At 34.2% G+C, this 14,661-nt stretch overlaps 1 protein-coding gene across 1 annotated transcript; it reads right to left on the bottom strand.

Moving 5' to 3' along the window:
- Window positions 1-7,927: 7,927 nt before the first annotated feature.
- On the bottom strand, window positions 7,928-13,281 carry LOC140748734 (all trans-polyprenyl-diphosphate synthase PDSS2). Its single transcript, XM_073081590.1, has 2 exons — window positions 12,949-13,281; window positions 7,928-8,986 (listed from the first exon to the last, which is right to left on the bottom strand). The coding sequence occupies exons 1-2, from the start codon at window positions 13,183-13,185 to the stop codon at window positions 8,021-8,023; spliced, it is 1,203 nt and encodes a 400-aa protein (XP_072937691.1). The 5' UTR covers window positions 13,186-13,281; the 3' UTR covers window positions 7,928-8,020.
- Between the last annotated feature and the right edge of the window lie 1,380 nt (window positions 13,282-14,661).

Here is a 14,661-nt window from a genome sequence, read left to right on the forward strand (position 1 = left end):
CCTGCCTGTAGTAGAAGGCGACTAAAAGGGGGCTTCCGGGGTTGCGGGCGGCAGGAGTGGGAGCTCGAACCGTCCAGCAAGCGACCGCCAGAAGGACAGCGGTTTGTGTGGTCGCATACCGTCGTGAACACTAGACGGTATGGAGAGCGCGTGGGCTCACCTGGGCGGAACTCGACGGGGCACCGCGCTAAGAGGACTCCGGTTGCGTTGCGTAGGAGATCCCGGAGTCCTCTTGGCAACGTCGAGGACGGCCACCGGGGCGGGTTTTAGTGCGGTAAGAATCCCACATAACCCCGTGTCGCTCCCACGACACCGGGTACCTTTTGAAGGTTTCCCCCTTGTAGAGACAAACAAGTATATGTTCTTTTACCACTTCTTTATAATAAAAAAAAGAAAATGGCCACCTGTCTTTACCTTCGATAAAAAAAGTACAGGCGCCTGACATTCACTGTCAACTTCATCTAATTTATTTATTTATTTATTTATTTACATGACATTTACTGTCAACGTCATCTAATAAAGCTATAAATTCTAGATTATAGGTATCATCTTCGGTTTCAGCAGCTACTATGCATTTTAATGCATTCAAATAAGGTCACATGGTCTATTATTGAGAAATGGAAATATTAATTAACGAGCTTTCGCCCGCGGCTTCGCTCGCGTTACGAAGTAATATTTTCATCCCCTATTTTATCCCTGTAGTGTATGAGAAGTAATATGAAGGTTCTGTCGTCTCACGTGTACACGCCGCGAACAACGGTACGGTGTGAGCGGGGCACGGTCCCCCCCTCATTTCTGCTGGAAGCTGTGGTGTAAGATGGATGTGCGTGCGGTGTGTACAGCAGTGAGCCGATACTTTAACATAAGGTGAAACACAAACAGTACAATCCCCTTGGAGGTAGAATTGATCAAAATCCTTTCTCAGTGGATGCCTACGTCATAACATCTACCTACAGGCCAAATTTCAGCCCGATCCGTCCAGTGGTTTGGGCTGTGCGTTGATAGATCACTATGTCAGTCAGTCACCTTTGAGTTATATATATTTAGATTAGATTAATAGACATATATATTTGTAATCAACCACAGATAGGATTAGATATTCCTACCTGAGGTAGGCCACAGATGCGCCGCTACCCCTGGGGACTAAGCTGGAACGCGTCGAAAAAGTATGTAAGCTTTTTACACTCACAACCCCACACTAGGATTCCGTTTCGTGGGTGCCATGGACACACACATAAAAATACACAAAACACCCAAACCCAGCTCTTCAAGAGGGGTGTAAAAAGAACTCTCATACAAAGCCGGCGATGCATTGGTGACTCCTCTGGTGTTGCAAATGTCCATAGGCGACGGTGACTGCTTTCCATCAGGTAGCCCGTCTGCCTTATCGTTAGGTTGAATATAAAAAAAAAACAGAACATAAACCTATTTGTTTTTTACAGACGAATCAGTATTTAATTATTTTCAAAGATATCGATCTTAAATGTTATTATCCTCATTAATATATCTAATTAGACAACTCTTATTATTTAAGGATAGTATGACATATTACAAAATAGGTTATATAGTATGACCTTCAACCACATTATTAGTTAAAATATTAATTTAAAATATGGGTAGAGCAACACAAGAAAACCATGTTATGTTTTTTTATAATATATTATTTTAATGATATATATATTTTTAATAATATTTATTAATAATTATTCTCTTTTTGTTATTTTTTATAACTCTGTAAATGAAATAATTGGCTAATTGCGAGCCGAGTTGGGTTCCGTACCACCAATATTTTTTTGTTCTTTTTTTTAATTACTTTTAAGTATCTTTTTATAATATAGGAGTAGCAGACGAGCTTGCAGTCCACCAGATGGTAAGTGGCTACTGCCGTACGGACATCTGTAATCCACCCCAGATAAGATATGATGTCTATATAAGGCAGGTGAAGTTAGGTAAGGCAGGTTTGAAAATAGAAACCGCTGTGGTTCGACTCCGGCGGCACCACCGCATTTATTTCTGCTTAAACCATTAGTGTAAAAAGCTGTGCAGAACACAGCAGTTTTTTACATTACTGGTTCTGGTTCCAGCTTAGTCTCCAGGGGTAGCGGCGTATTTATAGCATACCTCAGATTCCTACCTGAGGTCTAACATTCCTAAATATAATGTCATCTGGGCTCGATTGCAGGTGTCCATAGGCGGAAGTAGCCACATACCATCAGGTGGACCGCATGCTCGTCTGCTACTCCTATATTATAAAAAGATACTTAATAGTATTTAAAAAAAATAACAAAAAAATATTGGTGGTACGGAACCCTCCAACTCGACTCGCAATTAGCCAATTATTCCATTTACAAAGTTATAAAAATTAAGAAAAAGAGAATAATTATTAATAAATATTATTAAAAAAAGTCAAATCCACTGAGTTTCTTACCGGATCTTCTCAGTAGAGGTCGCGTTCCGATCCGGTAGTAGTTTAAGAAAAATATTGTAACTGACAATTTTTAAGTGCCGCCGTTGGCCTATACAAAATAAATATATTTCATTCATTTCAATACATTCTTACGGAACCCTTTCCACGCGTGTCATCTCGCACTTGTCCAGTTTTATATTATCATCTGACATTGTAAAGGCTAGTTCGGAAAATCCGATTTCAACCAGTTACTAAAATTTTGTTTGTGTCAAATACCAAAATTCGTCCGGTTTTCTTTGACTTAAAAAATATGCAAAATATTGCAAAAATATTTTAAATTAAAATTCGCTAATTAGATAGACATCTGAAATGTTAATTTTATTTCTGATTTTAATGACATATTCTTATGAATAAAATTCGGATATGCTTGAATAACTTATGACAGGAAATAAACTATTCGGAAAAATAATTGTACTTGAACGTGTGGTCATTGATGCCCATGGTTACTAGAACAGCACCCTTACCATGAGTTTTCAAAACGTCTCACAGTCACTCTGTTCCGTTTGCTTAGTAGACTGAATAAACGTACCAATAAGTAAGTGCTCAAGTCTTTTTGTCTGCCTCACATGTTCGCTAAAAACAGAGACAAAACATAAAGCGCCATTTTGTCAATTTAGACATTCAATGTTACATTACTGACACTATAGTTCTGACACAATCCGCTAGGGGCGCTGATTGGAATTTGTATGGGCAAATACGTAAACAAATGCCAAAACAGTCATATTTGTCATAACGTAAAAACTCATGGTAAGGGTACAGTCTACCATGTTATTAAATATCTAAGGACTAAGTTCAAACGCCTCATTAGTAGGAGAAAGAGTAGATTACGTCAGAGAAAGGCATATCATCAACCCATTACTGTCCCACTGCTGGGCGCGGGTCTCCTCAGAATGAGAAGGATTAGGCCATAGTCCACCGCGCTGGCCAAGTACGTATTGGTAGACTTCACATACCTTTGAAAACGTTTTTTTTAAGATTTATCAGGTATGCATATCGTTATTTATTTATGTATATCGTTAAAAAGTGATAATTTCTAATACGTACATAACTTCGAAAAATCTGTGCGATCCTCGGATTCGAACCTCGGACCCTGACAACAAAGACAGCTGCGCTAAATGTTTATTTTTTTATTTTATGGAAGCAAACAACCTTGCATTTCATATTAATCATTTTTATTTGATATAATTAAAACCCTACATGAAACATGCCTGAGACTATCTATAATATTTGTATAGTCCGCGTAAAACTGCTAGTCCGCTCTAAATATAGAAATGAATCGCGTCGCCATAGCAAATTGTATGACTACAGCTCGCAACAACTTCAGAGTGTACTAGCAGTTTGACGCGGAATATAACATTAATTATATTAAATGTTTGAAGAATTTCCCGGTTATTTTGAAACCAAAAAATAAATATAGGTACCTTTACGTCCATTATACCTGAAATCTACGTGTCGAATTCAGCTCCATCTAGTGGCGTGTTGTATTACTATTTAGTTTACAATCATAGTTTTTACCGTTTAAACTAGATGGCGCCACTCGACTTATACCTCGTTATTTTATTTAAATAAAACCTCAAGGCATATTTTAAGATAAATTATACTTTAAATAAATACCTATTCAAAACATATTTAGTTTACTATAGAATTATGATACAATCTAAAATATTATAATAATACTTTATGATGGCAAGAATCTCACAGAGCTTATTCACGTTACATGCATAGTAACGTAGTTCTAAGTTATTCAGTAGATGGCGTTATACTCAATTTATTAATTTGTATTTTTAAAAAAGTATTAGGTGTATTTTATTTCTGCCTAAAAACAGCAATGTTACGCGCTGCTGTGTTCCGGTTTGACGGGTGTGGTAAGGGAGACAGACTTTTCCGAGGCGTTCCAGCTTAGTCAGGGGTAGCGGCGCATCTGTGGCCGACCTCAGGTAGAAATGTCTAATCCTATCATCTGGGGCATTGATCTATAACTAAAGATCCGCCACAAGCGGGCAAAACTTGAAACATACAAAATACGGCAAGTGGTGTAAAACGACTCCAGCCAAGTCCAGTCGCTCTCGCGCGGCGTAGTAATACACACGAATGTCACTGAACACGTTAAACGTCATTATTTTGAATTTAAAGCCTCAAAATGCCTTCTTGTGCAATGCGTAAATGCAAAAATTATGCTCGAAAAATAAACAAACTTCATGGAATCACCTATCACACGTAAATGAAGAGAAATTATTAAATTTTGTTTATTTTTCGTGTTCGATCCGCCATGATTACGTGAGTAACCAGAAAGAGACAAAGTATGTTTTTGTCAATGAAAGTGATAAAGACGCAAAATGCATGGTCATAGATCAACAGAACTAAAGTGACATTTTATTGAATCTGACGATGTTCATATGTCGTATGTTATAGTTTAAGATCCCACTGCTTAATTTTTATATTAGTGTGTTTTTAGTCAAAATATAACATTTTATGGTTTATTTTAATAAAATAAAATCGATGTATGGGAAATTCTGTATCCTAATCTTTAAATTTCCTTCGATACTTGTGGTAAATAATAAAAAATATTACCATAAAATTTATATAGGATAGTATACGGTATTTTAAAATTTCTTTAATTGAATAAATATTTCAATCATTAAGGTCGTATTTCTTCCTTAACCTAAACATAATTTAATAAACAATCTTTGTATAGCCAGAAATTAATCCTCAAAAAAACCACGGTAAAATTAAAATCTTATATATAAAATTCTCATGTCACAATATTAGTTACTCTGTACCTACTCCTGCGAAACGGCTTTACTGATTTTCACCAAAATTTATACGCATATTCAGTAAGTCTGAGCATTGGCTACTATCTATTTTTCATATCTCTTAAGTGATAAGGGTTGTTCACCCTTAACATTTTTTTATTTATATGGCAACACAATGCTTGCTGGGTCAGCTAGTACATTTATAAAATTTACACAACTTTGCAATTAATGGTCGTGTGTAAAATAAAACTGATAATAATAAACATAGATTAGTAAAGATACTTCGCCGCCTTGAAATTGAAATAAGCCACAAACGGCTTAATAGTAAGTTCTTTTTTGAATTCTTGACAAATAAAGACATTTTTAGAGAAAATTTACGAATAAATAACTAATACTGCGTAATTTACATAATAAATAAATAATTATTTCAAATATTTTAGAGACATTTTAGCACGGAGACGTGGCAAAACTTTCTTACGCAACTATTTCAATTCTCAAAACTGGGTACATTTTCTTGTTAGGAGTGAGTAATATTTACTAATCTATGATAATAAATATAAACAATTTTTAAATCGTATATTTTAAACCAGTCGATACATTTGTATAGATACATTCTTTCAAATTATATTTTTATATAATAATAATTTATTTAGTTAAACTGTACTATAACATTTCTAAGTAAACGATGTACTAAAACTATTATCGACAGTTTTGGACATTTTTTACCTTCTGTTCCATTATTTCTTTGTCTTTGACAAGCATGCGGATCAATGGGAAAGCCACCATACGTCCCGTTTTTACGGGACAGTCCCTTTTTTCGATGCTTCGTGCCGTTGTCTCCGAAATGAACCGTTGCCATTGTCAATTAAGTAACAGTAAATAGTATAATTGTGAAAAAAACATGGGGTGCTCCATTTATCAGTTTTCATAAAGCGCCCCACATTTTTTGCACAATTATACTATTTACTGTTCCTTAAATGATACCTATATTGAAAATTATTTTCTACTTTTTAGTTAATTTTATCATAAAAGCGTGTTTTTTATTATTTTTAACTATATTTTTTCAAGTAAAAAGTATTTGACATAAAAAAATCGATGTCCCGTTTTAAGTAAGTAATCATTGGTCACTATATTCCATGGTCAATATTTACGTTTGCGTACACTTGAAACGCAAGGTCAAACACTAGTTGTCTTTTTTTATCACATTGTTCTAATAGCTCTGTCCCTTATAGAACATTTGTCTATGTAGTTAAAGGTAAGTAAATTAAAAAACGTGCATGTGTGCTATCAAAGCAGTTTCGCACAAGTTTTCTCTTAAGTTAGTGGGCGTATAACGTGTCTAGTATAAAATGTCATTGATCTGGGGTGATTACAGATGTCCATGGGCGGCAGTAGCCACTTACCATCAGGTGGACTGCATGCTCTGCAGTCCACCTGATGGTAAGTGTCTCGTCTACTACTCCTATATAAAAAAAAAAGAATTTGTAAGCAACAGAAAACAATCTAAGTCTGTTCTAAAAATATGTGCTTATTAGAAATTAATTATCTTGCTATAGCGGTGAAGTAAAACATCGTGAGGAAACCTATACGCCTTAAAGTTCTTTAAAAAAAGTCTCTTAAGTTGTCTGAAGTCTACCAATTCGCATTTAACTTGCTCACCAACCCTTTTCATGATTATTATTTTGGCAAATGATAACATTTATTGTATTTATTTATTAAGTACTAGCTGACCCGGCAAACTTTATACCGCCTCAAAATCTATTTATCAAATATATTTCATATGAAATATAGCCTGTTACTCGTGGATAATGTAGCTTTGGAATGGTGAAAGAATTTTTAAAATCGGTCCATTAGTTTTTGAGCCTATTCATTACAACCAAACAAACAAAGTTTTCCTCTTTATAATATTAGTGTAGATAGTGTAGATTAAATAAGTAGTATAGTCCGCGCCAAACTGCTTGTCCGCTCTGAAGTTGTTGCGAGCAGATGTAGTCATACAATTTGCTATGGCGACGTTTCAACTCATTTCAATATTATCCTAGGAAAGGTGAAATAATCCGTAACGAAAGATTTAAATAATTTTTATTTTTACAATTAAATAAATATTACACTTAATTTTTATAAATGCATCGTAATTTTTTTAATAAATAAATTTTACATTATAAAGTTTTACAAATATGTGTAAAAAAATATAATTTAATAATCGTAAATAAATCCTTATGTTAAAACTTTTTGTGCTTAAATAAATAAATTAATAATTGATAATAAATTACTTATTTCCTATTAAGTCAGCACAACCTTTTAAGGAATGTATAAAATAGTTATTTTTTTAATTTGTTACATACTTTATTACATATTTTAATATTATCTTAAAACATTTTTTTGACATACTTTGGAATATAAAAATACATAAATTTTTAAATCCTTCAAATAATTAAATCTTATTGCAAAGATTATTACAAAAATGGGTAATATTTTTTTGCACATTTTTTCTACGATTTAAAATTTATTGGACAAAATAAAAACAGAAGAAGTACTGAACTATTTTGTGGTTACTTATTTTAATAGTCAAAATAAATCAAAATAGATGATTCGTTGATAAAAAAAAGAGAGTAAGAGTCTTATTAACTGTTTTTCGCTTATTATTTTAAAGATTAAAATCATTATCATTAAAAAACATGCAAAAACAGCAGTGAAATATTATTTTTTACACATTAGCATAAACTTGAGCTAAATTAATAATCTCTCATTAAAATTAGCGATTTCGTATATTCCAAATATTTAGCATCTCAAACTCATATTAGAAAGTATTTATCAATTTCTTAATCATATCAACTGACTCATTACTTCCTATACTTTCTATATACGCCGTAGCTTTCTTCGCATGTTCTTCATGTAACAACTTAGTTTTATCAACCGCATCTGTTTTTAGGATATTAAATTTCAAATCCTCATAATCAACATCTTTAACATCATTTTTCGCTTGATCGATAATTTTATATAGATCTGGGTTGCCTTCTAAAGCGAATAAAACAGGAGCACTTGCTAGGCAGAACTGTTCTTTCTTATCCGATGTTAGTTTTTGTATTTCTGTCGCTGCTTGCCAAGCTAAGCCGAGATTACAGCCGAAATGGAAAGCATAGTTTTGGATGTCTCGATTTTGTCTACTCAGTAACATAGCTGATTGACAAGATCTGCCTAAAAGACTAACGCCGTTGTAAACTGTTCGCGCGGTCCATTCTTTGCGTGGTTTCCCCAAAACATCGTCAGCTGCTATTGATGTTGTATCAAAGGTTATGTTAAAGTCATCTTGTGTTCGTTTCGGTTTGCCCGGCAACGGCATGTTTTGTTCATCTCGATCCCCAAAGAATTCGCTTTCAGACAAATCTTTAAGTGCAGTTGACACAGTGTACAGCACATCAGCGTTTTTCAGACCAGCTAACATAGCGTTGGCTGTAACTAATAAATAATCTCCAAGTAAAATAGCTATTTTATTCCCGAATATAGCAGATTCTGTGTTTTTAGATCGCTTCGCAAAGGGTACATTAACAATTCCTCTGTGGATCAAGTGTCCTGTTCTCATCATTTCGGTTAGTTCCGCTAGTTGACGCTGTTGTTCATCTATTGCCTTTAGATGCTGGGTTGATGCGACTGTCTTCACGGATTTTGATAGGAGAAGAATGATTAAGCCCCAAGGTTGTAGGTTCTTTGAGTCGCCGTAAAGAACGTTCTTGGCTGTTTGCATGACGAGGTGGTTGCTGCCAACCTGGAAAGAGAATTTTAAATTTATATTAATATTTGTTTGGTTTTCATGTTTTAGCTTTGCAAGGGTTTTTACTCGAATGTAGAGGGTTTTTACTCGAATGTTCTCGAGCTTAAATATGTTACGAACGTTAAGTATCACTTATTATTTAACAGATTTTAACATATGAGGTATCACTGGATCAGCTGATCTAATTTATGAGAGTAACATAGGCTAAATTTTTAGTCCCTGTAGTTCCAGGACCAGAATAGGGCTACGGTATCCCCTACCGGTCGTAAGAGGCGACTAAAAGGGGGCTGCCGGAGTTCTGGGCGGCAAAAGTGGAGGCTCGAACCGCCCAGCAGCCCCGGGAAGGACGATGGTATGTGTGGTCGCATACCGTCGTACGCACCAAATGGTGTGGCGAGCCTCCAGCTCACCTGGGCGGAGCCCGACGGGGCAACGCGCTAAGAGGACTTCGGTTGCGTTCCGTTGGAGATCCTGGAGCCCTCTACGCCGCGCTGAGGACGGCCACCGGGGGGGTTTTAGTGCGGTAAAAATCCCACATAACCCGGCGTCGCTCCCACGTTTTCGGGTACCTTTTAAAGCTGTGCTTAACATAAAAGGTATAAAATCTACTAATCTACTGATGTAACCCCCAGTCCGAACAGGTTATGGTCAAAGAAATATATAGTTTGAGGGAGCTAAAATATATAATGATTTGCCAGAATACATAACAAACGCTAAATCTTTTGATAAATTTAAGAAACTTCTAAAACAACACATAATAAGTAAAGAATGAATTACAAGTAAAATGATATATGCACATAACATGAGATTTCAATATGTATATTATGCACATACAAATTAATAGACACGCACGTCGCACATACGCACACACACACACAAACACACACACACACACGCACACACACACACACACACACACATAAAATACTATTACACTATATAATATTCACGACTCCCGGACACATCTTCATTATGTAAATAGTTTAAAGTTTTCTCATTTTAAGTGACCATGTGTTTTATGAGAAAATAAAGATTAGTATAGACATAGTTGTTGTTTGTTCCTGCATTGTTGTTGTAGATTGTTCCTACGGATTCGAACCACATCTGGTTCTACCTTCAAATGACCTGATATCGTTTTTGTTAAGTTACATTGTATATTTAAATTTCAATTTTTATTCTCACATTGGGAAAAAAATATAACACGTTTTTATACTTTTAATTGTTCTATTCTTAATCTACACTTTGAATCATGAAGGTTGAAATGTCAAATACTACAAAACATCGTATCATATGCTTTAGTGTGTTCTGTGAACGCTATTCGAAGATCGAATCGATCTATGTCGAAGGTAGAACCCTTAGAATCTTTTTCACTTTAAAAAAAAAAAATAAAAACGCTTTGTACACTCACAGCCCCACACTAGGATTCCGTGTCGTGGGTGCCATGGACACACACATAGACCAAATACACAAACACCCAGACCCAGAAACAGAAATCTAAATTCAACATTTAGATATCTGTCTGGCCGGGGATCGAACCCGGGACCCTTTGCGCGTCAGACCAGTATGGTGGTCGCTCCGCCACGCGGGTCGTCAATCCGAATGTACCACCGCCACACCTATTTCTATCAAATAATAGGAATGTTAAGCGCTTTGAAGGGTGTGGTAAGAGAGACATGGTTATCCGAGGCGTTCTAGCTTAGTCCTTAGGGGTAGCATCTGTGGTCGACCACAGGTAGAAATGTAATTTCGTCTGAGGGTGATTACAGATATAGCGGCAGTATTTGCATAGTTAAGGCGTCCATTTTAGTCCTCATATATTAAAACAGGAGGTTTTAAAAGATAGAGATAAAGGAGGTATTTAAAGGAAACTGCTAGTTCGCTCTGATTTTTTTTATAATATAGGAGTAGCAGACGAGCTTGCAGTCCACCTGAAGTGGCTACTGCCGCCCATGGACATCTGTAATCAACCCCAGATAGGATTAGATATTCCTACCTAAGGTCGGCAACAGATGCGCCTCTACCCCTGAGGACTAAGCTGGAACGCCTCGGAAAAGTATGTCTCCCTTACCACACCCTTCAAACCGGAACACAGCAGCGCTTAACACTGCTGCTATAAGGTAGAAATAGGTGTGGCGGTGGTGCCGCCGGAGTAGAACCAGAAAGGGTTCTACCACCTTCAAAATATAGAAATGAGTCGCGTCGCCTTCGCAAATTGTATGACTAAATCTGCTCGCAAGAACTATAGAGCGCCGTATACCTATTTCTACTGTGATGCAGTGTAAAGGCTGTGGATGCCGACTGACTTGTAAGTCGCCTTATCTATACACCATATATAGCTGACCCGGCAAACTTTGTACCGCCTCAAAATCTATTTATTAAATATTTTTCAAGTAAAATATAGCCTATGTTACTCGTGGATAATGTAGCTTTCGAATGGTGAAAGAATTTTTAAAATCGGTCCAGTAGTTGTTGAGCCTATTCATTACAACCAAACAAACAAACAAACAAAGTTTTCCTCTTTATAATATTATATAGTATATATAGTATAGATAAAGCGACCATCTTAGTTCTCAACAATGTATCTGTGATCGGCTTCAGTACCCTTAGTATGAGTTTTTACGTTTTGACAAAAATGATTGTTTTTGTATTTGTTTACGTGTTTGCCCATACATTTCCAATCAGTTCTGATACAGTCCGCTAGGGGTGCTAGGGGCGCAAAAAAGGTTTTTGTAAAAACCTAAAACCTAAGGATACAGGTAGAATCCCTGTAAAATATAAAGTTATTACAATTTTCTAATCTCGGGACTGACCTTAGCGTATGTTACTTGTAGAATACTCGTATACTCTACTTTCCAATTTTAATTTTATAATAAATATAGTTTAAAAAAACTAAAGTACACGCTTTTATAGAAATCAAACTTAAAAGATATAAAATACACTTAGAATTTTTTTTAATGAAAAATTGTAATAACAACAAAAAATATATATTTAAAGAAAGCGTGGAGTGCACACTCGCGGTAGTTATAAATATTTTACTGACAGACATGAGCAGAAGGTCCAACACTTTGATATTTTCAAAAGCACCCCACGCTTTTTTATTTATACTGCTGTTCGCATTAAGCATCCACAAAGCGTCATAATTATAAGGATGTATGTTGATCTCTGTCTACTGAAAAACGGTTACTCACTGACAAACATACAAGTGAAGCTAATATAAAGCGTGTAAAAACATATTCGTTAACAAAAATGTGGTCATATCAAGCTAAGAGTTCTTTTTACTTTTTGATTTACTTTCACTTTACGAATGTTACTTAAATGTAGAGCACGAGATAATAATAAACTTTGATGATGATAAAATTGACTTACATTCGTATTACGATCGTAAAAATTAAAAAAAAATGTAAGAAAAAAATATTCAAAATATTTTGTTCTAAATCAACTTTTTTGTGAAAAACAAATAGTCCGTGAATTGGTTCTTTTGTATTTTTTTACAATAAAAATTAAAATCATTAATGAAATTATTAAGATTTAAATATTAATATTTTTTAAATAAAACTCCTGCATTTAAATAATATCAATTCTTGCAATAAGCAATATTCTTTTAGAAAATTAAATTATAAGCTAACTCGAGCCGCGATAGTGACTGAACAAATTAAATTATTTTGAAAGTATTAAAAAAATACATAAATTCATATAAAATCGTTACAAACTTAAATCCTTAAATAAATGAAGTATTTTTTAAAATTTATCTTTGTTAGTTGTTTCATTCGTTTAAATATTTTATTTGCATTTTAATTTGAATTTATATTGACAAGTAATTAGTACCTAATTACTATATTTATGTAAATTAATATAAATACCATAAGCTTATTAATAATAATTGTCCTATTTTTTTAATATTATTTTATTTCTTGTGCTTAAAAATATTTAAAACCAAAAAAATAAAATAAACTCACCAACTTCCGCAAATAAAGCGCTAAGTTAGCAAACTCATCGCTTAATAGGCACCGGAGATTCATAAAAGAGGTCGGATAGCCGACAACTTTCTCCGCTTCACGTATTATATTGCTCCAATTTGTGAACGGTGGTCGTAATAATATTAAAATCTCATCTTTCGTTAAACTCGCCATAGTCGACTCTAACCTTTTCTGGAAGAATGGCGCGCGTCTCAATACGCGGGAAAGCAACGCCATTTTTATTGACACTTTTATTCTTAATTTAAATTTTACCGCCAAGCGTACTCAGTCAGTGCGAGTGACTGACTGTAGAGCAATGATAGATGTGTCTAAGATCTATAGTTGCCATAATTTACTTTTAAATTAGCACCTCTATTCGTGTCAAGTGTATGGAGATGTTAATAATTAAGAAGTATTACGGCATATAGAACCACGTTAATTGTTATTCGAGGTGACGGAAATTTTAAACAGTATATTATTTATTTTAAATTTTAATCTTTGAAAAGTCTCGTCTATTTTTTTCTAATTCGCTATTTAATTCTTAGTTATGTAGGTATAGTATACATCCATACTATAAAGAGAATCCAAAAAATTAAATAGTATGTAAATCGTTTTCTTCGAAAATTTTCAAGTTTGGCATAGCTATTTCATCCACATACTTTTATTACTTTACATTGATTTACTCTTATATTTGCATCTTTTTTTAATAATTGGGGTATTTATCATAACTTAAGTTTATTAAAATAATTACATTACAATATTAATATAACAAGCAATTTACTCCATATTAATTTTCTTTTATTTCAACAGTAAATTGAAACTATAAATAATAAAAAAATCCTATATTAAATTTTAAGTAACAAATCTTGAAATTAAAATCTCCCTATTAGTTGGTAAAATACGTACACTGGCAACACTAAAAACGCTCTTGACCGTGAAAAGTGGAATGCAGTAATAGATGACTGAGTATTATAAACAAAACAAGAAATCTCCAACCATTTATAACTACAAATGATTTTGGACTTTATTTCTTGAGCCCACGATGTAATTATCACTTTATTGACATCGTGGAGAAATTTGTTCGACGACCATTTTAGTTTTGAGCTTGTCAAATATATTGACATTCCAAATTCAAACTTATGATATCGACTTAAGAAGTAAAACTTATTATGACAAATTCTTTAGTAAATTTGTTGAAATTAATATCCAGTTTAAATAGATCTCTCTTTTTATGTATATTAGCCCCGATTTTCTCCATATTAATGTCATGAGAGAGAGGTGAGGTAGGTCTTATGATTTTGGATATGTATCTGAGATTCTTTTTTCGAAAGTTCCTATTGAGACGCTGACCGTTCGATCTTGTTTGTGATATGAATTATGGCGTCTCTTACTAGTGGTCCCGGGTTCAATCCTAGTCTAATATTCGAAGATATTTTTGTATAAATATGTTTTCACTTGTTTTTAGTGTTTTATAAATTTAATATTAAGAAATGAGAAGTGATAGATTAGTGATTTGAATTTAAAATTAGACTTCTTAAAATGAGGTCTGGAGTTCAATTCCTACGCGTACTTCTGATTTTTCGAAGATAAGCGTATTTTACAAATTATTTTATTACGAGCTTTTGCCCGCGGCTTCGCTCGTGTTACGAAGTAATATTTTCATCCCCTATTTTATACTCTTGGGGGTAGAATTGATCAAAATCCTTTCTTAGC

Source organism: Epargyreus clarus, unplaced genomic scaffold (assembly GCF_041222505.1).
Source record: "Epargyreus clarus isolate Ecla_fem2 unplaced genomic scaffold, WU_Ecla_fem_2.2 ptg000016l, whole genome shotgun sequence".
NCBI classification, from domain to species: domain Eukaryota; kingdom Metazoa; phylum Arthropoda; class Insecta; order Lepidoptera; family Hesperiidae; genus Epargyreus; species Epargyreus clarus.